Raw genomic sequence first — 27,666 nt, 5'->3', positions numbered from 1 at the left:
TCCTGTTCTTCCACAAGACTCTTCATACTTCAAGTGCAGAAATTCACACACTATCTTATTAATATTTTAGTATACCAACAGCCCTGCTTTGGAGTGTCTACAGCCCATCATGGGACACTGCTGTGCGCAATTGGCTGCTACGTTTCGCCCACAAAACATACAGTCAATTCACTTTACGGTATATTCTGTGAAGAATTTTGAGAGGTCTAGAAGATGTGATAAGGCGCTTTATCAAATGCAATTACTATTATTATTATCTATATGTGATGTTAAATGGATTCATGATGATCTGAGTGAAAAATCTATTATAAAAACCTTACAAAACTTCCCTGTTGTGATACACAAACATATAAAGCACTTGTACATTCATTCTTTTCTGAGAAGTAGTTTGTGGCCCGATACATGGATAGTTTGAACAGATGTGATCTTAATTATTCTTGTTATTTACAACAGGGGGTTGTGGGGGGGGGGGGGGGGGGGGCTAAGAGAGATATACAGTCAGTTAGGCGTTATGTAACAGTCTAGGAACAGTTGGTCACCTACTGTGACTGCCAGACTGTGTTGGATCCACTGTGTCTTGTCCAGATCCCATATCCTGCATATCCAGAGGCAGGGTGTCTAGGATAATACCTCGTCGGTGGCCGAACACTCGTTCTTGTAGTTCAATTATGTCATTCCTGATATCAGCCATCATTAACAACAAAAAGTCAAATGAGCCAGGGGGACCCTGAAAGAAATGACACAAATGTAACAGAGTGTGATAAAATACACAAGCTAAATTCATATTAATAATAATAATAATCCTTGGATTTGATATAGCGCTTTTCACATCTTCGACGTCTCAAAGCGCTTCACAGAATAGACTGTAAAGTGAATTGACTGTATATTTGTGGGTGAAATGTGGCAGCCAATTGCGCACATCAGTGTCCCACAAACAGTCATGGATTGAAGTGACCAATTTATTATTGTTTTTTTTTCTTGAAGAATTATTATCAGGCGTGTGGAGTAAGGAAACTTGCCCAAGGTTTCATCGTGCCGGGAATCGAACCCAGGTCTCTCGCTTGCAAAGCGAGTACTCTAACCACTGAGTTACAGGACTCCACATAGTATAATCATCAGTGGCTCCCCTTGTGACTTAGTGACTTAATTCAATGAGTCGATCCCATGGCACTATTCAAAAAGACAAGGACGTTTCCCAGTGTCCTGACCAACCATCACCAGGATAAAACCGGTCATTCACTTCATGGCTGTCTGTGAGACATTGCGGTGGAAACTGACTGCTGTGTTTGCCTACAAATATACATTGCACTCTCTCCCTGGAGGGACGCATTCTGCTTCCTTAATTCCGAAAAGTATTAGGCGCAGGTTGGCAAGAGCAAAGGCTTAGGGATCCCAGAGTGTGCACTGGGGATACTGCTGGAGTCTAACCAACACAGCTTGCCATTTTTGATGATCTGATAAGACTATCACATACAAAGATTCTTACGGCCTTGCACTCTATTCTTATACATTCAACAAATGTCTTACCGGCAGTCCATTGGCACCTGGCGGCCCCCTCTCCCCCTGAAATAGAAGAAAAATAGCATAAGTTACCCAATGTCTCCGAAATTAGACACAATGGAGAAAGGAACATACACTCACAAAGAGGGAAAAACAGCATGGTTAAAGAAGCATCCACCATTAAAGGAAATTGCCAGAGATTTTTTTATAAATTCCATACATAAGATTTGTTGAGATGAAGAAGGCCTTTTTACCCATCTGATCTCATCCTATTCCTTTCCTTTTTCTCCCCTTTTCTGCTGAAGGCACCTGTAATGTCCTGGGATACAGTTCAATGGTCTCTGATTCCTCTCCTCGAGGCCATTACTCTTGTGTGAGTATAAGCAAGGTATGTGACTGCAGGGAGAGGAATTAGCCAAGTTCTGAACTGTTCTCACTGAGCAAGCTATACTGTTGTCAACCTGAGTGATTAACAAAGCACATAGGGCTGTATAAGTGCATGGCATTATCGATTTGGTATAATTTACTCCCACAAGTTATATCATCATACAGCCTTTGTTCACTATCACTTTTTCTCAATTTCATACATAACAACAACAACAAAATTACATTTGTTAAAGCCCTTTCACATCGGGAGGATGTCCCAAGGCGCTGGACAGACAGAGTTATGGACACGAGCTGACGGTCGGGTGGGGGGGATGGTGGAGGAGAGGGGGTGAAGCAGGGAGATTGAAAGCACGGTCGAAGAGGAGGGTCTTGAGGTAGGTCTTGAAGGTGGCGAGGGAGGGGGCGAGACAGAGGGACTGCAGGATGGAGTTCCAGAGGGTGCAGACTGGTGGAAGGCCCGCCCGCCAATAGTGGGGTGAGCAAGGTGGGGGACGTGAAGCGGCCGAGCCCGCTGAGCGGCGGGAGCGAACAGGGTGATAGGGTTGGGAGGTAGAGGGGAGCAGGACCGTGGAAGGCTTTAAAGGTGAGGACCAGGATCTTGAACTGTATCCTCTGTGTGATGGGAAGCCAGTGGAGTTGGGTGGGGATGGGGGTGATAGGGTCACGGAACCTAGTGCGGGAGAGGACACGGCCTGCAGAGTTCTGGATGATCTGCAGCCTGTGGAGGGAGGAGTTGGAGAGGACGACAAGCAGTCAGTTTGCATAGTCGAGCCTTCATGTAATGAAGGCGTGTATGAGAGTTTCAGCAGCCTATGGTGTGAGACAGTGTCAGAGCCGGGCGATGTTGCGGAGGTGGGGGAAGGCAGAGCGGGTCATAGCGCAAATGTGGGGTAGAAAGGATAATTGAGGGTCAAACAAGACCCCAAGGTTCTGGACTGGCTTAGCAAGGTGGAGTGTTACATTACCAATAAAATGACAGTTTGTGCGAGTATTGTTATGTATAAGTGAGTAATTCCACCCCGAAAGTCCGAAAGGTGGTAGACACAGGTTTTTTGATTGGGTCCAAATCGTCTTATTTCACGAACACAAATGTTGGATATACTTAGTACCTTTTGGCCATTCCTTCCTGGTGTCCCAGGTGCACCCTGGAAATATAATAGACATAGTTGATTGCAATGGATAATCAATCACACTTACTTTAAAGAGCTTTAAACGTTCAATGGCTAAGTTTATATCATGGGAGAACAATAAACGGTAATATTCACCCAGCGCAAAGTGAGTAACATTATTGTACGGGAGACTGAAATGTAAAGTGTAAGGGCTATGGTGCTCCTTGCACTCTGTCTAGTAAATTCATTGAGCGCTCTGAGATACTACCCTGCGTGGAGGGCACTATGTTGTTGTTATAGTGTAGTTAAGAGCTATCAAATTTATATCATATCCGTGTGCCTATTCATCTCTGAAATAAATGTAATACTGCAATGTCTAATTTTAGATTTGTAATGCCTTGTTATATTTTTATTTTTACTTCGAATTGCCTGACAAAATTACTTTTTGCAGGATAGGGATACACCTGCAACCTTATCAGATGGAACAGAATAGTGCTAAGTTTGCAGCAACAAATATGCTACACAGATCAAGAGCCTCCTTGACAGCGTTTTAGCAACATATTTAAAACTTGTCGTGCCAACGTAACTCATGATTATTCCTCAGCGGTGACGTTCTAGTCTTGGAGCAAATACCATCCATTTACTTTGACATTCACTTACCACAGGACCTCGTCTTCCTCTCTTGGTATGGGATAGATCAGGGACAGGTCCCATAGGACCCATGTCACCTCTGGGTCCTTGTATACCAGGAGACCCTGGAGGTCCTATCGGCCCCATGACGCCTTTATGTCCAGACTGTCCGGGCGGACCTTGAAGTAATCAAAACAATTCATGTTTGGGACAATGTTTTTTTATATAATCCTTGCACTTGATACAGCACTTACAAAGTCAAGAATTTGACATTTCACCCGCAAAATACAGGCAATTCACTTTATAGTATATTCCGTGAAGTGCTTTGAGACGTCTCAAAACACGATGAGGCGCTGTGTCAAATGCAATAATTATTATTATTAATGTCTTATTAATAATAATATTATTATTAATGTTCCTGTTAAGTGTAGTGATGGTATATTGTACCAAAAAACAGCAGCAAAGTGATTGACCAATTCAATCTGAAGGATTATTGGCCGGGACACTGGGAGAAACTCCCTTCTCTTTTTAAATAGTGTCAGAGAACATCTTTAATACCCACTCAAACAGGCAGATGGGACCTCGGTTTGACAACCTCAGATGTTCTTGGCTTGTTTCAAAACGCTGGGCAGCTTCTTCCCTGATAAACAGTGGCTGATTTCCTTGTCATCAGGTCGCCACCGAAATGACTTCCTGCTGGCTGTGTGCACACGTTTCAACACCCTGGTGACATGGAAGTTATCTTAGCCACTGATTAGCAATGGAGAGCCAGCAAGCAGACAGAAGGGCAGCCGGCTTTGCTTGTGTACGCACAATGAATGCAGAAGCACTGACTGGTTTGTGTCCCATTGTCACGCTGGTTGGGATTTTATCGACCATGGCTACCGCTTTCTAACAATGATCTACCGTCGCACGCTGCTTTGGTGAAATGTAGCTGTGGCCACAAGTCTTTTATTTATTTATCAATTCCACAACTTTAAGCAGAGGAGAAAGTTGTTCATTGGCGGATGTGAGCTAAAAATATGTGGCACAGCTAACACGCAAAGTCTGTCTTTTTAAGTTTACATTGGATTTCAGCCACAAATCAATGATTAGTTCACTAGAGTCACGAAAGCATGCCATATCGAAGGCAAGACACTAAACATCATACTTTGATGGCGATGTTATGCTCAGTGTGAACAATCAGTGTAAAATATCTTAAGCCTCAGTTCTAATTCACAGTCAGTGTCTTATCTCTTTGTTTTTAAAGAACTACCATATAAATGTTTGGATGAAAACTCAGCAGAGATTTGGTATCAGAGATCATAACAGTTAAAACTTGTTTTTAAAGTCCCCCCCCCCAGGCTTTTCTTGAAATGGCGTGTAGACGAGTCATTGCTTTTTCTTAATTCTAAACACAGGCAAAAAGTTCAAACACTGAGCAGTGGAACTTTGCTGGCTTTCCTGTTCATACTTGACTCGTGTTCCTAAACCCTATCTCGGACTCTTAAAACATTTCTTATCATTAGACCAGTGTCTTTATTTTCTCACAAGGGTACTTCTACAGTCAAATGTTCCCTTTCAAAATGCCACAAGTAGATTAAAAAACATACTTCCCACTCCTCATCGGTATCCAGTGACACCCTTGCAAACAGGCACGAGTGTGTGGATGTCAGGTAAAGACAACAACAACAAAATTACATTTATAGAGTGCCTTTCACGTCGGGAGAATGTCTCAAGGTGCTGGACAGTCAGGGGTCAGGACCCAAGCATGGGGGAGGGGTGGGATAGGGGTGAGGGAAGACAGAGAGGTGGGAGGGCGACTATCGAAGAGGAGGGTCTTGAGTCCGGCCTTGAAGGAGGCAAGGGAGGAAGCGAGGTGAAGGGACTGTGGAATGGAGTTCCAGAGTGTGGGGGCAGAGGCTGAGAGCCCAGCCATCGATGGTAGGTCGGGCGGGAGAGATGGAGCAGGCCGGAGTACGCTGAAAGGAGGGAGGGGCAGGTTAGCAGGGAGTCAGCAAAGCCACGGATAGCCTTGAAAGTGAGGATGAGAATCTTGAATATGATCCTCCGAGGGATGGGGAGCCAGTGGAGTCGGGCAAGTGATGGGGTCACGGAGCCTGGTACACAAGCTGCAGAGTTTTGGATGATCTGCAGTTTGTGAAGGGAAGAGTTGGGAAGGCCGATGAGGAGGGAGTTTCCATAATCGAGCCTTGATGTGATGAATGAGTGGGTGAGGGTTTCGGCAGCCTGAGGGGTGAGAAAGTGGCAGAATCTGGCAATGTTGCGGAGGTGGTGGTAGGCAGTGCCGGTCATGGCGCTGATGTGGAGGAGAAAGGACAGTTTAGAGTCAAACAAGATACCCAGGTTCCTGACTGGCTTCGCGAAGTTGAGTGTGCAGCTGTGGAGGCTGATGCTGCCAGCGCCCGAGGTGCGGAGGCGCTGGCACAAGCCAATCAGGAGAGCCTCGGTCTTGCTAACGTTCAGTTGGAGAAAGTTAGATGTTCACACTAGTTTAATAACCTGCTAACATTCACTGATAATAATAATAATCCTTGCATTTGATATAGCGCTTTTCATATCTTCTAGACGTCTCAAAGCGCTTCACAGAAAAGGCTGTAAAGTGAATAGACGGTATATTTGTGGGCGAAATGCGCCAGCCAATTGCGCACACCAGTATCCCACAAACAGTTGTGGATTGAAATGACCAATTTATTATTTTTTTTCTTGAAGGATTATTATCAGGCGTGTGGAGAAAGGAAACTTGCCCAAGGTTTCACCCTGCTGGGAATCGAACCCGGGTCTCTCGCTTACAAAGCAAGTGCTTTAACCACTGAGCTTCAGGGCCCCACCTTTTGATAACAACCTTTTAAAAACTACAGAAAGCCAGTTTTCAAATCAAGGCTGAATTTCAGAAATTTACCAAATTTTGCACAATACATTTCAAGGCAATGTGCAATTTCAGGCCTCCTTACCTTAAAGTGAGCATCTAAGCCACCTTCCTCTTCGGCAGTGCTTTCGGTCACCCTCCTACCCCTACCTACCTTCACTGCCCTCCACCCCCACTGATCCCAACCCCCAGGTCTGGTGCAAATCGTTGACTGTTCAGCGCTTTGGGGACAGTCTCCCAACATGAAAGGTGCTATACACATGTAATGTAATTTGTTGTTGGTGGTGTTCGAGCTTACCAGGTGGGCCGGGCGTACCAGGGTGCCCAGGTGTATTCAGAGGGCACTGTAAAGAGTCTGTGCACTTTCCAGCCAACAGTATTTTTTCACTGGAATTATCTAGGTTTGCCAGCAAAAGCTGGAGAAAGAAATAGTATTCATCAGTTGAGAAATACTTCACATTGTAAAACATGCTCTATTAATCTTTTGTTTCCCACATTCAAAGCAGGTTTGTTTCCCTGTAGAATACACAGTCACTACACTCAATAGTAAATCATGTGAAGCCCTTTGAGACATGCATCAAATGCAAGGATTATTATCATTAGACATGTTTAACTCAAAATGCCTATAATTTCCTCAGCCCAGCGTTGTCTTAATATTCTCCCTGACGCCTCTTTTAAAGGCATTGGTTCCTTTCTTTCCTATGTACTGGAGTGCAGGTCCCAGCGTTATATTCAGAAGAGCATTGCCTACTTGCAGCATTGTGACATTTTCCCACTTATCAATGCCATCATCATTTGGAGTGTAATCAACAATGTTGTGGTAATGGGACCACTTTTAGTCATAAAGACGGGGCCCTTTTAATACCAAATTAAATTGTTTTGGCACCAAATGTAACACAGCACATTAATTCATGTATGTAGCCTCTGGCTTTGTCAGGAAGTTAGAAGCAAGTTGTGTCAAATGCATTAACCCTAAGATTACTATTATTATAACACACTATATCCTGACTCAATTAAAAACTATTTCATACACATTTTTTACGGACTGCCGTTCTCGATAGACCTGCTTTCAAACTGTAGTGCTTCAGAACGCCACAAATCAGTTTGGAATAAGCATAGTAACAAATAGCCATTCATAAGAATGGAGTATGCCTGTGAGACAAAGCTGATTCAGTGACTAATGATAGGTTAGAGCTAATCTGACCATAACTACCTCATGTTATGTAATGCAATAAAAGTCACACTATGATTCGGATGCGCTGTGTTTTTTTAAGAAAAAAAAATCCCTCCTCTTTCCCCTCCCCGCCTCCCCTCCTGGAGGCAATGTTCTTAACTCCTGTTTTCCTTCCTAATGGATTCAGCTACTCAGGCGCCAGGCAATACCTCACCCAAGAGATCCATTATTCACGTGATACTTGGACATGTTGGCAGCCAATCACAAGATCGGTTCTTGGGAATTCATCCTTTTAGAACACCAGCCCTACTGCCTCATTAAAGCACTAAGCTGCTTTTCAAATAAATCCAGTGTCCTGACCCCAGCCAGGATGAGATTTCTAGTGTCCGGGATTGTTATGTGATGGATCCCTAAATATGAATTACTTTCCAGGTCTCAGTATATTCTTAGGTTCGTAAGCTTATTATGCGTTTGAGAGTACAATTAACAATTGTGGGACTTCCCCAACCACCACCACCACCCTCGAAAAAGCACAGCAACACCCTTGGTTTTAAAGCGAACACCTATTGTTTAAGGTGTACATTATTAAAGTTAATATTTTAGCCTTGAATGGAAAGAATTTGAATTGATTGAGGATATTAGAGATCGAGGAGTGAATGTTTTGCTTCCTTTGACCAAATGCGGTGGTCTTTCCTAGTCCAGTACAACATATGTGAAAGGAGTCCTTGGTAATATTAATGTTTCACTACAAAGATTAAGAGCAGGATAGGCATATTGGAATAAGGATTGTGTTTTTACCTTCTGTTTAAGCTGTGCCAGGGTCTGCTTCATGTCTATAAATTCTTCACACGTGACTGAACAGGTGCCAGCACTCATCAGATGTTCAGATTTGATCTGACTGCTGTCTGAAAGAAGGCAAAACAGTGAATATCTTCATCAGTGAATCAGCCTGGACTCTGATCTGGTACTGTTCGTGCAACACGTGAACCTTTAATCCGCAGACAAGCTAGTAACAATGCCAAAAAATGGTTTAAAAAAAATTTTCAATTGAGGAACCGACCATGATTGGAAAACGTAGGAGAAAAAACAAGCCAAAAGAAAAATAGTGGTTACAGGAGCCCAAGATTGCATTTTAATAGCTGTTAGATTCCAGGAGAAATTATAGACTGGTAGCAAACAGTTCATTCTTGATGTCCAAAGAAAGAATGAGTTAGAACTGGAGACAAGGAAATGAGTCTAAATTTCAACACACTGTAGATGCAGGAACAAGGAAGCGTGTTTAGGCAGATGTATGCCTGTGAAAACTAAGGTATAATATGGTACAGTATACAATACATTGGTAACACGATAAAAGCTCCTCTACATAATTATCTGTATGGTTAGTTCCCAACCTCAGCTAGATTTTTTGGGGAAGCCTAGCTAAAGTTGGGGAGTCACTAGGTAAGCAATTACAGTATGTTGAACCAAACTCCTTCCCTGCATAGAAGCTTTTTGTGACAGACAAAGTTTCATGGAAGGATAGAGGGTGGCTAATGAATACCACACGCTCACTGCGAATCCCTTAGAATGGATTTGATGTAGGAATGTTCTCTCCTGTGGGAAGGATGCATGATATGAAACATAGGGGAGTTTTTTTTGATATATTGGGTGAGATGTCTATAAACATACTCTCATTGTGGAGCCACAACATTGTTCTAGACTGCGCCAAATGGTCTCTTTTGATATATGATGTTTGCAATGTCTGGCAAACTTGTGACATCGTTTATTTAGACTAAGGTGAATCTGTGCTGGTCAATAAATCAGTAAATTAACTATGACAACTGATAATTATCATTCATGGGTATTTGATCATTACGCATGAGATAAATTGATGTTTGATTTTTAAACTTCTCTCCAGTTGTCTTTAAGTGACGCTTTGAAACCTACCTCTTTGACCACATCTGTGGTCACGTCTTCCATCCCTCTTCTCTCTTCTCACTCACCTGCTCAGTGTCCAACCTCATCACTTCAAAGCCCTCACAGACATTATCTTACATGAAGGGCACTATATAAATGCAAGTTGTTGTTGTTACTACTATCACATTGTACCCTATTCTGAATAGGGAACAAATTCAAAATGATCCCGAAAGATTTGAACAATTTCCGAACTAAGGAATTTCCACCCAGAGCAGCCAGTTTATTTAGTTTAGTGGTGAAAATAATGGTGTGTAGTGTGACTTGTTAGGTACTTTGCATAGCTTAGGTAGTGTGCTGGATAATCATCTCCTTTTTTCTTTTTTTCTTGTCTTTTAATCTATTTCCTTTTCTCTTTATTTTCCCTCCATGCTTGTCAATAAAGACCCAAGCTGCCAAACAAAATGGGTTTTTATGACTGTTTAGTACTGGTATTCTAAAAGAATCAGATCAAATAGCCGAAGGGCCTTAATCAGGTGAAAATCTCTTGTGATCATATCTAGGAATTCAGGCTCAGAAATGTGAGGCAATTATATCAGTCGGTCATACATCAGTTTAAGAATTTTCCCAAGTTTGGATTGAATTTGCAATAATTATAATGTACAAATTATTGATAAGGCCATGGGTTAGAGGATTATACCACAAAATACTGTAAGGTGAATTGACTGTATATTTTGTGAGCGTTTTGCCCACAAATGAGGAGGTACAAGAGAAGATACACCATGATGATACTAAAGATGGAAGGTTTTACTTATAAACGGAGATGAGAGAAGTTATTTTCCCTAGAATATAGACGTTTGAGAGGTTAGTTAGGAGATGTTTCTTTACACGTGATTATTAGGACATGGAATGCTTTACCAAAGATTTGGGTTGAAGCAAAACCTATTAGCTATGCCTTCTACATTGAGAGGACATCGCAAGGCACGTCACAAGCTGAATGACATAGAATTACATGACATGATTCTCTCCTAGAAAAGAAATCCTGTCATTGGCATGTATTTAATAACTGAATGATAATTATTATTTGAAACAACATACATTCTTGCTCCACCATTTCCAACATGTGCAGTGCAGTTCAAATTGGATGTAGATCGTGAAAAGAAGGTTTCTACTTACTATTAATAGCTTTGAGGCAGGATTTTCCATCCACATCCAAGTAAAACTCTTCTTGGCACTCACACTTGTAGCTTCCGAGTGTGTTAATACATTTGTGATCACAAAGGTGCCCGTGGCTTGCTGAACACTCATCTATATCTGCAGAGAACAGCAGTGGCTACTTTTTACTGATCTACAGAACAGGAAAGATACTGGAATGGAAGAAAAATAAGAAGATTCTATATTCACTACCACCAAAGCTATTTAGTGACTTTCTATTCCTATGTTGTACATTGTGGCTCAATACAGTATTGTGGGTGTAAGGGGGCAAAATTACTATCACTAATATTGAGACACTGATCAGTGAACCCTGTGTATTTCTGCAGACACAGTTGCTGTGTCTCACATCGGGAGGACTTCCTAAGGTTTCAGCGCCTTGGGACATCCTCCCAACGTGAAAGGTGCTATACAAATGTAATTTGTTGTTGTTGATAATTCCTACAATTAGGGATCTCACCTAAACAATAGGGTGACTGATGATTCCTGTGACGTTGTCTGTCAAAACGATAGCCGGGATAGCATGTGCATACGACCCGCCCAAAGTTATCAGTACATTGCTGTTCACATCTCGATTCAGCACAGACATCAGTATCTAGAGGTGAAGAAAATACACAGTTAAAGATTTAGCAGGTGACGATTGCTTTGGTCCCTGATAAATGGAACGTCAGCAAGCACCATCATCATAAGGAACAAGTTTACAATTTCTTGTATATGTTATGGTGAACAACAATATGGGATGTGTAATCAGTCAGTAAATTCTCATGTTTGTTGATGACATTTATCTTGCTCTCACAACACTTAGAAGCAAGCCACTGCGGACAGCATTGCAACTGCAATCACTGGCAAAGCTATTCAAGCCTAGAGGTTTCAAATACATGAAATGAGCCATTGATAATAATCCTTGCATTTCATATAGTGTCTAACGTTTAACAATTCAAAACACTTGCTGTGAAGCATGGTGACTGCATTTGTAAGTGAATGCAGAAGCCAATTTTCACACAGCTAATTGCATGCCTAGCAATGGTGTGAATCATCAATTTTACCTTGAGATTTCTTGGCTCTTTTGTCTATTTGAACAGATCAAGGAATCTTTTAATATACACCTGAACAGGCAGAGAGGACCTTAATTTAACATCTCCTCCAAAGCCATGGATGGACTATGAGCTCAGAGACCCAATGTCAGGGTTTGAACCCCAAATCTCAGACCCAGAGTTTGTGTCAACTGAGTCAGGCCAACACTTGTTGTAAACATGAACTGGTGAGATTTGCAATCTGTGTTGTGCAATTATTTCTATAACTTGGAAAGGGTTCCATTATTTGTTCCCCTCTTGCCAAAATCAACTTGCATCCATACCGCCCTGCTTAATCCCAAACTGGGTTAATCCACCAGACATCCTTCAACACAGGTACTGCCAATGATACTCATTGGTCAATTGGCAAGAAAATTGACTTGAGGTATGTGACAAACGACATTGCCCCTCCCTTCCTTGTCCAGATTTTCCTCCCCTTCTCCAACTGATCACGAGATCGCAAAAGAGGTCAGCATGCAAAAGTCTCAAACTTTTCAAACACATCCTTCCAGAATACTAACCCTACTAACTAATCATTACACAGTCACTACACTCCACAGAAACTTTGCAAAGCATTGTGAGGCGTTCTCAAAGTTACAGGCGCCACCCCAAATTCTAAGATCTGCAAGGATTATTACAGCACCAAGCCGTTTCATAAATGAGCCAAGTGTCGACCCGAAGGGTCTAAGAGTTACTGCATTAACATAGCATTTCCAAGCAAATTTGGCAAATTAACAGCATTAATTTTGAAGCTGTTTTTCTGCGTGTTCTTTTAAGAATTGCGGAAAACTGGCTTCAAAGGTAAGACTGAATTCAGCAAGCATTTGGCAAACTACCACTAGGGGAATCCTAGAGTCAATTAAGAGTGGGATTGACATTGGGTTCCAAGAGGGGAGTCAAATGTGCACATTGTAGTGATCAGGAATTCACCCAGACATACATAGGGCAACAGTTTCGACCACTCCCATGGCTCAAACATGCAACTACAGAGGTGTGAGACAAATCCTCACGCAAAGCATAGCCACGAACTTGTTTAGATTTTGTTAAGATAAAATGTGCAGATGGCAGAGACAACTCCTGGAATTGTGTTTCATGCCATGCAAACTAAACAGGAAGAGGGGAAAAAAAAACAGCAAGTCAACTGAGTTTAAAGTGTGTCAGCTTAACATATTATGCAACAGGATAATTGTATGATTGGCAAGACCAGAGTTTCACACACTGCAGTGCCTTTGGGCAAAATACAGCTCAGTGGAATGTTTCAAGTGCACGGCTGCAAAGTGGAAGAACCACCCAAACCAACAACTGTTTTCATTCACTTTTTTATGCATTAAAATATGTCAGTCCTGTTTGCACAGATCCCACTCTTTCAGTTTTGGACGAAATATTTTCCTATCCCACTTCTTGCCGATTTGGCTGTAATTTTAAGTCGGCATTCCCCTTGTTTTGCTGGAGCGCTTTTCACATCGGGAGGTCAGCTCAAAGTGCTTTGACCACAACAACTTGCATTTATATAGCACTCTTCACGTGGGGTAGAGTCTCAGAGTACTTCACAGTTATACTTTATTTGTGGCACATCGCTGTGCGCAATTATCTGCCCACAAAATATACAGTAAATCCACTCTACAGTATATTCTGTGAAGCGTTTTGAGACTCTCAAGGACGTGATAAGGAGCTATGTCAAATGCAAGGATTATTATTATTGTTTTGAATCTCTCTTCCAGATCATTCAATCAGCGCATATGCGTGTGGGCAGAGACACCTTTGAAAGAGCCGATTGATAATGAATAAGCATTCTCAAACAAACCACAGTTACCTTTAGACCTTTCCTTCATTTTATTGTTCTTTATCTTTCATATTGCTCTTATCTTTCAGAACTGGGAAAATTTTACACCCACAGCTACAATGTCTCTGCATTGTATTGCCCTGAGATGTGGATTTCCAACCAGGCCTCAAATCTATATCGCTAATCAATATTAACTCACGCACTGTGCTAAAGTAAATCACTGATAGCAAAAGCTTTTAAAAAGCCTCTCTTCATGATTGGGCCTATTTGGGGGTTTGCTGTTGATTTGCTGCATAAGTTGGATGATATCCAACTCTATCTCTCTGCCTCCACCCTCGTCTCTAGGACCACTGCTGTCCTGACAGATTGTCTGTCAGACATCGAGTTCTTGATGAGAGCTAACTTTCTACAGTTGAATGTCAACAAGACCAAGGCCCTCTTGAATGGCTCCCGTCAGCGCTTCCACACCCCAGGAATTGACAGCATCACCGTCCAAGAATGCACACTCCACCTTACTAAGCCGGTCCGGAACCTTGGCATCTTGTTTGACCCTCAACTGTCCTTTCTACCTGGCTCCCCATCCCCCAGAGGATAGAGTTCAAAAATCCTCATCCTCACCTTCAAGGCCCTCCGTGGCCCTCCATTGATCCTGTATCAACTTGTCTGCTCCCTCCGCTCAGCAAGTTCTGGTCTGCTCCACATAGCCCTGCCCAGCCCGCCCCGCCATCAGCGGTTGGGCCTTCAGCCTTTCTGCCCCCATCCTAGGGAACTTCATCCCACATTCCCTTCGCCTCACTCCCTCCCTTGACTCCTTCAAGGCTCTTCTCAAAACCCTCCTCTTCGATCGAGCCTTCGGCCTTCTTCCCCTTCCTGCCCTCCACCCTCCTCGATTCCGACCCCCCAGCTCGGGTCCAAATGCCTCATTGCCTTGGGACGTCCTCCCAACATGAAAGGTGGTATGCAAATGTAATTTTGTATTATATTTTATAAGTGACATTCAACAATATTACTTGACAATCAGGCATGAAACTGTTAGGATGGCTTTATCGTGTACATATGTGTTCGTAGGACTGAAAAAGGACAGTGCAAAGTACTTATATGTTCATAGCAATAAATCTGTTAAACTTCACAACCCTACCAGATTCACACTTTGGGGATGGAACCTCGAGCCTTTCTGATCTACATGGCACACTGGGCTGCATTGTTTCCAAATTGAATGCTTTCTTTCCTCCATGTTATCTGTGCTTCAGAAAGGAAACCCAAGAACTCTGAAGCTGGTTCTATCTCCCCTTGACCAGAGCATTTGCTGAAGTACAAAATCTGTATGTTTGAGGGGATGACTGTCTGGTTACTCGGTTAGTCTGAAGTTGAGCCTGAAATCCAGAAAAGACCTAGTGGCAATTTTACAAGGCAGCTGGGTGTCTGACCCATGTGGAAACCCATCCCCATTCTTAAGAGTATCGAAATCAGACTGAGGGTGGCACAGACTCTCTCAGTGGAGGAACGCACCCTTCTCACCTCTTTCCAGAGAGTATTAGGCACAGGTTGGCAAGAGCTAATTTCAATGAACTCCATTTGGATGCTTACTCTGTGCTAAGTTAGTTGATCCCAATGTGATCAGGGCTGCTGGATGATACTTTTAGTTTGACACAGTACCCTGGGGTTAGGAAGGAAAAATCAGTTAATGTTTTCATTCATCAATGTCTATTTTAAGTTATACCATTGTGAACATCAAGTGAGGACAGGATTGGGCTCAGCTGTAATTTTTCTAATTTCCTGCTCCACACCCCACACAAACACATCCCACTCGAGCTCTACGGGATGCTACACCACATGAAGGGCACTATACTAATGCAACTTGTTGTTGTGGTTGTTGAGCTATCTCCTCTGAACCCATTCTCCTTTTTTCCCATTATCACTGTGCCTATGCTAGCTTCTCTTCCCCCACACCCCCCACTCTCCCCACTCGAGCTATCAATTCTATTCCCACTTCCCTGTCACTGTTAGGTCCAAAAGTGAAGGATGGGCTCTTAGGCAATGTACCAGAAGGCAGCCAACTTCAAGGAACAATACTCCAGCATGAATCACTGCTTCCAGAAAAGGGGAGAAAGTTGGAAAAGGAAAAATATGTTTTTTAAAAGTAGATGAAAGCAAAACATAATTAACTTTAAGTAAATTGTTTAATTTCTGACCAGTTGAAATTGATGCCTCCCACATACTTACCCGGTATAAACTCCGTACCCACATCTCACCAGTTCTTGCCAGGTTCCACTGGCTCCCCATCACTGAACTTCAAGATCCTCACACTCCCTTGCACCTCCCTACCTCTCCAACCTCCTCACTCCCCAATCCACCAATCCACCACCTCTGCTCGACTGGCACCAGCCTCCTGTTCATCCCTCGCACCCTCCGCTCCACTATCGGAGGTCGTGCTTTCAGCCACTATGCCCCGAAACTCCGGAACACTCTCCCTCAATCCCTCTGCCTTGCCCCCTCTCCCCCTTCTTTCAAGTCCTGCCTGAAAATCTTCCTCTTCCACCGTGCTTCCGGCCACCTCCACCCCACCCACCCCCGGCTCGGAGCAACTGTTACGCGCTCTGAGACGCTACCCTGTGTGGAGGGGTGCTATATAAGTGCAAGTTGTTATTGTTGTGGAAAGGATTATTTAGAGCAGTTGAGATACAATAAGCTGTGATACTGTGTTCCCTTACAACATGGATATATTTATTCTTTCAGTGTTTATGCAACAGCAGTGGTGTTTAGTGTGTTGCTGTGGTTGTGAGGAGCACATGAGCACAACGGATGAGATCAGATGGGCTGAAGGGCCTTCTTCATCCTAACTAATCTTGTGAACATGGCTGAAGGCTGAAATATCCTTAGCCTTAAAAATCATTGTCTTCAAATTAACATTGTGCAGAATTTTTGGAAAATTCTTAAGTTTACTCTCAAGTCTCTAAAATTCTCTCCCATCTCTAAAAACAATGGTTTTAGGCTAAGATGGTGATGCATTTGGAGCCTCTGAAAATTATCCAAGTGCTGTAACAGTAGTGAGCAGTGTCACCCAGTGGTCTAAAGGCAGACAGCAATGCAGTAGTCTAACAGTTCTCTGTGGTGACAGTAGATGGTGCCTTTTTAAAAAGATATTAGTTTTTCATTTTTCAATACATCTACAGAAACAATAGGGACATAAACAAGAACAGTGCACATCAAAATAACACTTTATTGGTTGGACGGGTAATATATGACAATTTAAACAAAGTTTTTAATTGAAAGAATTGTATCTGCAGTAACGCACCAACTGCCACAAAGCTCTTGGATGTTTGAGGACCATTTCATGAAAAACAAACAAAAGCTATTGTGAAGTTTTCCGCTATTTGAATTCATATGACCTCAGAGCGCTGGCTCAGTTTTTGCATCACCTCACTCTTCCCACTGTTTTCTATGCTTTATCTGCCAGAAAAAGGAAGACCTGTAATGCCTAACACTTTGTTAACTGCACACATTACAGTACTAACTGGCAGATCACAATCAGTTCTGCACCTGTCAAGTTTTCTAATATTATTCAAAGATGAAGGATTGTTTTTCCAACACATGCACTGAATATGGAAAATTATGTTACAAGCCATGTCACAAGTTCCATCTCAGTAATGTACAGTAATGATATTCATTTGGATATCCTCACATATCAAAACAAGTGTCTCCTTAGCCCATGAAGGAAACTTTGAATCAATTCTTTGAAAGCAAATGTGATCCTGCTTTGCCTTTTGCAAGACACAAAGCCAGAACAAATACTGTAAATATTTAAAACCTGCCCATTAGCAGATGTTTTCCTTCATGCTTAGACTGCCAAAAGTAATTCCCAAGAAAATATTCTTTCCAAAATCAAAGCGATTATTACAGTAAAATATAGCTCGGTAGCCCCTACACTGGGCTCTGCAGGCCCATTAACACCAAAACCCACAAAATACACACAGTCACACCACTGTGAAGTGCTTTGAAACGTCTCAATGACATAATAAGACATTGTATCAAATGCAAGGATTATAATAATTATAATAATCATTGCATTTGATATGGCACCTCATCACGTCTTTCAGACTTCTCAAAGCGCTTCACAGACTATACTGTAAAGTGAATTGTGTATTGAAAAGTACTGAAAAGTATATTGTGTGGGCGAAACTTGGCAGCCAATTGCACACAGCAGTGTCTCACAAACAGTCGTGGATTGGGTGACCAATTTTTTTTTAAGGAATTCTTACCCCCCAGAAAAACGATCTGCCAATCGACTGACAACAGGGTTCTTACTTACTGCTAAGTAATCAGAGGCATGTGGAGTAACAAAACTTGCACAATGTTTCGTCCCGCCGAGAATTGAACCCAGGTCTCTCGCTCGTGAGGTGAGTGCTCTAACCACTGAGCTACAGAATAATTAATATATAGTTATATATTAGACTTTTCATACTACCTTAGTGAATCAATTTGAAGATTGATGTTTAAATCCCTTCAACAACAACAAGATTACATTTGTATAGCGCCTTCCAAGATGTTGGACAGAGTACAGCATTTCAGACCCGGGTTGGGGAGGGGAACGGGGGTGGCTGAAGGTATGGTCGAAGAGGAGGGTCTTGAGGCGGGACTCGAAGGAGGCTAAGGAGGGGGCGAGGTGGAGTGACTGGGAGATGGAATTCCAGAGGTTGGGGACAGAGTGGCTGAAGGCTCTCCCGCCAATGGTGGGGCGGGTGGGTCAGGGGGACGTGGAGCAGGCCAGAGCCGGCTGAGCAGAGGGAATGGGCGGGTTGGTAGGGGATTAGGAGGTCGCAGAGGTCGGGTGGGGCGAGGCCATGGAGGGCTTTGTATGTGAGGACCAGGATCTTGAACTGGATCCTCTGAAGGATAGGAAGCCAGTGGAGTCGGGGGAGATGAGGTCACGGAGTTTGGTGCGGGAAAGGACACGGGTTGCAGAGTTCTGGATTATCTGGCCGACAAGCAGGGATTTGCATAGTCGAACCTGGAGGTGATGAAGGCACGAACAAGGTTTTCAGCGGCCTGAGGGGGTGAGGTAGTGGTGGAGTCGGGCGATGTTACGGAGGTGAGGGAAGGCAGAGCGGGATATGGTTTGAATGTGGGGGAGAAAAGACAGTTGAGGGTTGAACAAGACACCGAGGCTCCTGACTGGCTTGGTGAGTTGTAGTGTGCAACCATGGAGGTTGATGCTGCCAGAGCCTGAGGTGCTGAGGTGCTGGCACGAGCCAAGCAGGAGGGCCTCAGTCTTGTTCACATTCAACTGTAGGAAATTTGCCCTCATCCAGGACTTGATGTCCAACAGGCAGTCTGACAGGACAGCAGTGGTCCTGGAGTTGAGAGTGGAGGCAGAAAGATAGAGTTGAATGTGATCTGCATACATGTGGAAGTTGACCCCATGTCTGCGGATGATGTCACCAAGGGGGAGCATGTGTATATTAAAGAGGAGAGGGCCAAGGACAGAGCCAGGACATCTGGGGGACCCCAGATGTGACAGTGCGGGGGCTGGAGGAGAAACTATTAGAGACAATGAAGTGGAGACGGTGAGAGAGATAGGAATCGAACCAGGCAAGGGCAGGTCCGCGAAGATTGAGTAAAGCGGAGAGGCGGTGTATGAGGATGGAGTGGTCAACAGTATTGAAGGCGGCAGAGAGATCGAGGAGGATGAGGCAGAGTGAGCCCTGATCACAGATGTTCAGAATGTCATTAGTGACTTTGACCAGGGCTGTTTCCGTGCTGTGGGCAGCGTGGAAGCCGGATTGGAGGGGTTCAAAGAGGGAATGGCGAGAGAGAAAGGAGCGGAGCTGGGACACAACGACTCATTCCAGGACATTGGAGAGGAATAGGAGGTTAGAGATGGGGCGGTAGCTGGAAAGTTCTGATACAATCTCTGTCAGACCTATGTCTGACCTATGTCTTTCTGCTCATCCGATTCTGGTCCACTGTTCATTGTGGATCACATTGTCCCTCACTCTCTGGAACTCTCTTCCCAAATGTCTTCATGTTGCTCTTTCTCATCCTAACTTCAAAACATCTCTGATGCATATTTTTAATGTGCCTTTGGTCAACACTCGTAAAATCCTCTTCCTCTCCCCCCATCTCTGTGAGATGCTCATCTTGTTTGAAAGATGCTTTATAAATGTAAGCTTTGCAAAGTTAACTGTAAGATTGTAATAACAACTTTTACTGCACTGTAACCAGTATAAATATATATTTGTAATCCATCTCAAAACCTTTCTGTTCGACTATTCGGTCATCTTCCCTCCACCTCTTTCTGATCCCAACATGCAGCTCAGGTGCAAACCCCTCATTGTGCAGCGCCTTGGGACGTCCTCCTGACATTATATAAAATGCAATTTGTTGTATGAGAATGGTGGAGTAAACAGCCCCTTACATTGACATCAGGAATACTGTCAAGATTACCCTGTCAAGATCGATCTGACCTTGAATTCACTGTTTTTGATTTTGTTAAACCACGTGTATGGAATACATAAGATTCTTGCTCTTGATATATGCAAACTCCTCATAGAATGGTAGAGTTCAGCGGAAAAAAAGATTTCTCTAAAACAAGGGCTTTTGCTGTTCTGGATTTTATCCCATTTGTGCAAGGAAATGCTGAGTTCAGAGGAGAGAGAAATGTACTACATTTTCTTAGGTAATGATGCATAAAGCATAGTGAGGCAAGGAGGCATTACTTTCGTAAGGAAATGTATTCTTCCAAGTGCAATACATTTCGGTTCAGCCACACACAGCTAATGATGTGTAACGAAAAAGCTTGGGCACACTTGGATAAATCCACATGACAGTTTGCAACTGAACCAGAACCACATCAAATGCACAAGGCACACATGCTGTAATTTTGTTGGCTTTGATTTCAGTTCCTTTTGGTACCGTTTGTCATCCTTCCTTCTCTTCCACCTATTTCTAACATGTTCCTATTTTTCTACTTTGTTGCACTGTGGATTCACAGGGAGATACTGGAATCCTCATTATTCTGCACTGTCACAGTTAATTAGAATTCCCAATATAAGCAAATCATCAAAGTGTTCTAATGAACTATCATAATTAACTCCTATTGTCTTGCAATTACATATTGGCTACATTTCAATCGGAAATGGAAAAACTGTTTGAAATACAATGCAAAGCTGTTTTTTACTACATGACTTTTAAAAGAAATTGTTAAATTTTTTAAAAAAAAATTATTTAAAAGATCTCAGGTGATCCACTGAATCATCCTTAAGGTTTAATATTTCACCCCCAAACCACCTTCACTTCACTTTACACTACTGTATATCCCTGTGAAGTGTTTTAGGACATCCTCCTGATGTGAAAGGCATTATATTGAATTTAAGGATTATTATTACTATATCATTGAAAAGCTGGTTGCACACTTGTCACTTAAACAAACTAGTTTTTGGCATCAGTTAGTGAGCTCTGTACTTGTGATTAATTGCACAGAGGTACCAAGTGCAATTTCAGAGTGAGAAACATACACCAGCTGTCTCACTGGGAGCAAGATTTATTCATTCCAACAGTATAAATCCAGTATTAAACTAACTGCTGTCTGTACCGAGCATAGCAAAAAAATCATTAATTTATGCAGCTGAGTAGCTCAGAACAATAAAGAATTAGATAAATGCTGGTGTATGATACTGAGTACAGACATCAATGTTAGTAGGTGTCAATTTGATTCAATGATAGCAATCTCGCCTCCAGGCCAAAAAGTTGTGGTTTCAAGCCCCACAATGGGAGGCGAGTTTACAGTCCAGTTTGAAAGTCCATTCCAGTACTGAAGGGCAAACTGCATTATTATTATACAGGATACAGTTTGTCATTAACTTGAATCTTTAATCAGTAACTTTGTATGAAGTGGATGGATATTTCTATGCTCAGTAATCTTGATTTCAGCAGCCTGTAGATCACAAACAAATCTGGAACCTGACAGAGTGATGGCTCAGTTGATAAAGTAATTGGCTTGAGTAAACCTGCACACATATCTGGAGGGAACCAGATTCAATTGCTGGTCTGTGCTGGATAAGCTGATCTCAGACCAGCAACAACTGGGCAGTTTAAGAGAAACATACTTAAATGTAAAGAGCGAGATTTGGGGAAAACAAAAGAGAAACTTTGAAAATTATTATAATAATAATCCTTGCATTTGATATAGCGTTTTATCACATTGTTGAGACGTCTCAAAGCGTTTCACAGAATATACTGTCGAGTGAATTGACTATGTATTTTGTTGGGCAAAATAATCTAATAAAAATAATATAATGAAATAAGAATAATCTGAAAAGAAACTAGCTCACTCATTCAGTTAATTTTTTGCAAGTGATAAAGCATGTTCAGCTTACCTTCAGGTATACACTGGCCAAACACAAATCTGAAACCCTTGCAACATTTCTTCCTGAGTATAGAAAAGCAAACACAAATACAGTATTAGGATGAGAGAATGCAAAACGAGTCCATAATTCTCCTGGACATTGCTAGAACTTCATGGAGATACTATTCCAAAATCTGATGTACCGGTCACACAACACTCTTTGTTTCTGCACTGAATCAATATTAAAAGTACAGAATATTCTTTGTTTTAAGTGTTAAGGATATGGTTTTGATACCTTTTTAAAAAAAAACGGTGAAAAAAACGACTTCCAAATAAACACTGAATTTAAGTGTTTTCCAAAACGCAGCATAAACCTAAATTTTTAAGACACTGGGGCAAAATTTCTAGTATTCCTCAATGTGTTCCTTGTCTTAATTAGCACGAGGAACACACTAACGGAAAATTCATAATTCTTTTCAAACTGATTCCTAACTAGCATCTCCCTTACAAGGCATCTGATTCCAGGCTTCCCATTCCCTGAAGCTGGTTTCTCCCAGTCAGCTGGCCTCTTGCAAGTTAAGAAATCTTTTTATAGTGACCTTCCTAATGCAGGCCTGTAACACTGATGTAAAACACTGAAGTGTCTCAAAGAGCTTTGCAGACAAATGTCGTCTTTGTATATCTGTAGGTAAATTATTTCGCCCACAAAAAATTCACTCTACAGTATATTCTGTGAAGTGCTTTGAGTCATCTCGAAGACGCGATAAGGCACTGCATCAAATGCAAGGATTATTATTATTAAATGTGGCAGCAATTGTATGCACTGCAATGTCTCACGAACAGCCACTCAAATAAACTGGCCAATTTACTGGAGAATTGGTGGCTGGGACACCAGGAGAAACATCTCTATTATCTTTTAGATACATTTGAATATAAATACGGGACCTCATTTAATAATAATAATAATCCTTGCATTTGATTTGGCACTTTTCACATCTTCTAGACATCTCAAAGCACTTCACAGGATATACTGTAAAGTGAATTGACTATATTTGTGGACAAAACGTATCATCCAAAGAACAGCACCTCTGACAAAGCCTCACTCCCCTCTGTCCTGCATTCAATTCAGAATGTCTGTAGTGTGACATTTCAACAACAGTCATCCTGTGGGACATCTCAGTGAAAAGTGTAATCAATTTTGCATTGTGCTCTGGGTTCACACCCGTTACTAGGAACTGGGTGAGGCTTCCCAAACACATTTCACTTAAGACTCTATAGCCATTAAAGAAAGGAAATTTGCCATCAGTCTGGACTGAAGTCAAACTCAGAGGTGAAAGGATAGTGTGCTAAAGCACTGTTCCACTGTTCCACCCAGTTTTCCTCTTCCAGTTTCCTCTAGAAACTGGATATAACTTGCTGAAATTAAGTTGGTTTCCATTCTTCTGATGGCAAAGCTGTAAATTTGAAATTCATGCCTCCTTTAGTTTATGGATTACTCGGGAATGGGTTCAAATGCTGGTCAACCCTGGAATACTATAGAACCAGTTTAGTGACAGATTTCCCTAGTTATCTTGTGTGTGTGTGTGTGAGTGTGTCTCCTACGAAGTATGATATCTTTAAAGATGAGAGAAGCTAGCATGTAAAATAGTGTCATGGATGTTAATAATAATGATATGAAATAATGGAAAGCATTTGATATACTGCTTTTCACGCCTAGCGCACGTCTCAAAGCGTTTCACAGGATATTCTGTAAAGTGTAGTGAATGTATATTTTGTAGGCAATTATTCATTAGAATAAGGAGACCAACAGCATTTCTAATAAGGCAGCAGTCCTCAAGTACTGTATAAGAGTGTCAGCCGAGACTATGAGCACAAAGTATTTGACTTGAACCCAGAAAGTGGCCCATCAGGCAAGAATGCTACCAATTGAGCCAGGCTGACACTCATACAACTCCCTTTGTGGTTCATTTGGTAAATTCACTGTCCATTAGATGAAGAGGTTCCCGGGTTTGATTCTTGATCTGTTGAGATAGCCATTCACAGTCAGGTCTGTAGAGGTGGCCACAGATTTAATAATAATAATCGTTGCATTTGATATAGCATCTTATCACGTCTTCAAGAAGTCTCAAAGCGCTTCGCAGAATATTCTGTAAATTATCTGTATATTTTGTGGGCAAAATGCAGCAACTAATTGCGCATAGCAGTGTCCCACAAACGGTCGTGGATTGAAGTGACCAATTTATTGTTTTTTAAGGAATTATTACCCCCGGAAAAGCGATCCTCCAATCGACTAACAACCGGGTTCCTACTTACTGTTAAGTAAACAGAGGCATGTGGAGTAAAAAAAAACTTCGCCTTGCTGGGAATCAAACCCAGATCTCCCAGCTTGCAAGGCAAGTACTCTTAACCACTAAGCCACATTTGGCCTCAATGGAAGAGACATGAGCCAGGCTGATGCTGGAAGTCACTCTGAATTGAATGCAGTCCAGGTGGGAATGATGCTTTATATATACAATAACCTCTGCCGGAAAGTGCATGTGGTTCAGTGAGGGCATGATCAGATATCTTTGAGATCTCCTTTCCGCCCACAAACCCCCACCCCCACTTCCCCCCAAATTGGGTTTCCTACAGTAAGATTGGGCTCACACTCTCACACATGACAAATTGTAAGGTCTCAGAAGTGGGCAATGTCTGTTTTATTTCAGTATGATCAAGAGAAGAATCGGAGAGGAGATTTTTAAAAGGTACATTTGATTCATAATATTAATTCTTCCCAATTTTATTTTAACTTACAGATACCACTCGACCTTTGATCCTGTTGTTTACGAACCTTGAGATGAAATGACCAAATCAGAACCACTTCAAATTGTCCTTTATTCTCCCTTTAATCCTCTTGCCTTTTCTATAGGCTTTTTGCTTCATCCAATAAACCCTGCTATTTCCTGGGAAATGGAGACAAAGAAAGGTTTAAGAAGGTAATTGCTCCTCACACAATAGAGGGTGGACTGAGTTTGCTGATCCAAACTACGGTGTTGACCAATTAACTTTTACTGTCAGCCAGCTGTCTGTTGGTAGGGAAACAGTGAGCTCACTCTGGGCTCCTAGATGCAAGGAACTCTTACCTGACTCATAAATTCTGCAGATGGAGTTCAGACAGCAGCATTAAAGCACTGATGAAAAATCACTATCATATTCACTGATCCGACTCCCATCTGACCCATGACCCATCTGATGCCCTTGAGTCATTACTGCCATTATTATTTGTAGTAGTGCCTTGTGCTGCGGATGTCTTGGATGTGTATCACATCCTAGCCAATTGTGTGTAGTCGTGTTTTCCCTCCAGTGATTTACAACTCCACAAGTGCCTTTTAATCTGCTTTATACTCCTGGGTGTGTTCTCTGCTTTACAGTGTGCTGTTGCGTCTTGGTTAGAGCGCTCTTGCAAGCTAGAGGACCCAGGTTCAATTCCCAGGCTTTGGGAAACCTTAGGCAAGTTTCCTCACTCCCCATGCCTCTGTCTACCTAGCAATAAGTAGAAATCCGGTTGTTAGTCGATTGCTCAGTCAATCCACAAATGTTTGCGGGACGCTGCTGTGTGCAATTGGCTGCTGCGTTTCACCCACAAAATACAGTCAATCCACTTTACAATATATTCTGTGAAGCGCTTTCATATGGCTCAACAATGTGATAAGGCTCTATATCAAATGCAAGGATTATTATTATTACTGTTGAACATTTCCAATGTCCTTTGGTAATTTTTATATTTGTGGTGTACTTTGTATTTTTCAAATGTTTCATCCTAATTAGGATCCGGGGTAATTCTTCATCACCACCCCAATTGACAGAAACTTTGGGAAGACAGAAGAATACCCCCTACCCCCAGTTCAATTAGAGATACAACATACAACAAATCTTCCTTCACAATACTGTGAAGGTATGGATTCACTTACCTTCTGATCATTTTCTACACTACACCTGATGATCATAAAACAAACATCAAATATATGCAGCTTAACCTCAAGGTTCATTACATTTTTATTCCTGTGACCAGGTAACAGAATTTAAGCACCAGAGGAATGCTCTCTTTCCCATTAAACCAGCATGACATTCTCATTCTCTTCACCACTTGGTGGGCTTCTCAGAATTAAGCCAGTGGAACTAAATGCCCACTTGGGTTTCTGCCAAAGTTCAAGCTTCTGACCCTGCAAGAGGAGACCTTTGTTCCTGGGACAGATCCAACGTTCAAGGATCTTGTTCAATATCAGTCCTCTAATGTGCTGTATAATCAACCTCTATTCTACTTCAAAGCATGGTAGCACACAGTGGTTTCTTCTTGCTGTGTTCATTGTTGAAGAACCTTTAATAGTTTTATAGTATGTCAGTGTGTGTGTATATACTCCATCCTCAATTCCAGGGCCACCTCTGTCCTGAAAGAATGTCTGTCAGACATCAAGTCCTGGATGAGAGCTAACTTTCTTCAGTTGAATGTTAACATAAATGAGGAGCCTCCTAATTAGCTCCCGTCAGTGCCTCCACACCTCAGGCGCTGACAGCATCACCATCCAAGGATGCACACTTCACCTTACTAAGCCAGTCTGGAACCTTGGGGTCTTGTTTGACCCTCAACTATCCTTTCTACCCCACATCCGTGCCTGACCCGCTCTGACTTCTCCCACCTCCGCAATATCGCCTGGCTTCGCCACTGTCTCACACCGCAGGCCACCGAACCCCTCATAAACACATTCATGACACCCAGGCTTGATTATGTAAACTCCCTGCTTGTCGGCTTCCCCATCGCCTCCCTCCATAGGCTGCAGATCATCCATAACTCTGCAACCCATGTCCTCACCCACACCAGGCTCCATGGCCCTATCACCCCCATCCTCGCCCAACTCCACTGGCTTCCCATCCCACAGAGGTTCATGAACCCACAGGTGAAATTGTGCGCAATTCCCAAAATTGTTCTAGCTTTAATTATCACAGAGAGCCTTGAGTCTGCTTCTGCTTTGGAAATACCTTATTCATTAATTTCAGATCTTGTTGAGAATGTGTTGAGCCAAGAAATAATTAGGTAATATTTATATCTGTATGAAAACAATGGCAAGTTTCCTCACTCCACATACCTCTGTTTACCTAGCAATTAGGTAGGAACCCAGTTGTTAGTCGATTGGTGGATTGTTTTCCGTGGGTAATAATCCCTCCAAATTTTTTTAATAAATAATAATTTGGTCAGTCAATCGACGACTGTTTGTGGGACACTACTGTGTGCAATTGGCTACTACGCTTTTCCCACAAAATACAGTCAATCCACTTTACAACATATTCTGTGAAGCGCTTTGAGATGTCTCAACAGCGCTTTGGGATGCTATATCAAATGCAAGGATTATTATTATTATTATTAAGGATTATTATATTATTATCAACCTCTATTCTGCTTCCTGCTAAGATGTGTCCATTGTCAGCCAAGCACATCTGTGCTACTTAAATTTGATTGATTTGCATTTCCACAAGTTCAGCTGGAAAGAATCTGTTCCTTATGTAATTCTCAACAAACTACGAACAGATTTATAGGCTTTATTATTAGGCCGCCATTCCCACTGGTGACATGATCCCCCAAGCCTGCATGAATCTATATAGAGTTTAATGAATTTTTTTTAAAAACAAATGCAAATGCTCTGTCATTGAGCCATAT

The 27,666-nt window shown here is 42.2% G+C and overlaps 1 protein-coding gene across 1 annotated transcript; it reads right to left on the bottom strand.

The window, feature by feature from the left end:
* Positions 1–476: 476 nt before the first annotated feature.
* On the bottom strand, positions 477–25,935 carry LOC103189595 (collagen and calcium-binding EGF domain-containing protein 1-like). Its single transcript, XM_007910046.1, has 10 exons — positions 25,925–25,935; positions 22,006–22,058; positions 11,235–11,369; positions 10,739–10,876; positions 8,468–8,574; positions 6,794–6,911; positions 3,657–3,805; positions 2,997–3,032; positions 1,528–1,563; positions 477–727 (listed from the first exon to the last, which is right to left on the bottom strand). The coding sequence occupies exons 1-10, from the start codon at positions 25,933–25,935 to the stop codon at positions 536–538; spliced, it is 975 nt and encodes a 324-aa protein (XP_007908237.1). The 3' UTR covers positions 477–535.
* Positions 25,936–27,666: the final 1,731 nt, after the last annotated feature.

This window comes from Callorhinchus milii, unplaced genomic scaffold (assembly GCF_018977255.1).
Source record: "Callorhinchus milii isolate IMCB2004 unplaced genomic scaffold, IMCB_Cmil_1.0 Scaffold22, whole genome shotgun sequence".
Lineage (NCBI taxonomy): Eukaryota > Metazoa > Chordata > Chondrichthyes > Chimaeriformes > Callorhinchidae > Callorhinchus > Callorhinchus milii.
Note: the sequence above shows the minus strand (reverse complement) of the source record. Positions and strands in the feature narration are given on the sequence as shown.

Coding starts and splice junctions, on each gene's coding strand:
- LOC103189595 (XM_007910046.1), bottom strand. Junction 8,575..10,738: donor CTGCCTCAAAGCTATTAATA/GTAAGTAGAAAC, acceptor GCCTTCTTTCAG/ACAGCAGTCAGATCAAATCT. Junction 728..1,527: donor CAGGTGCCAATGGACTGCCG/GTAAGACATTTG, acceptor CATTTCTTTCAG/GGTCCCCCTGGCTCATTTGA.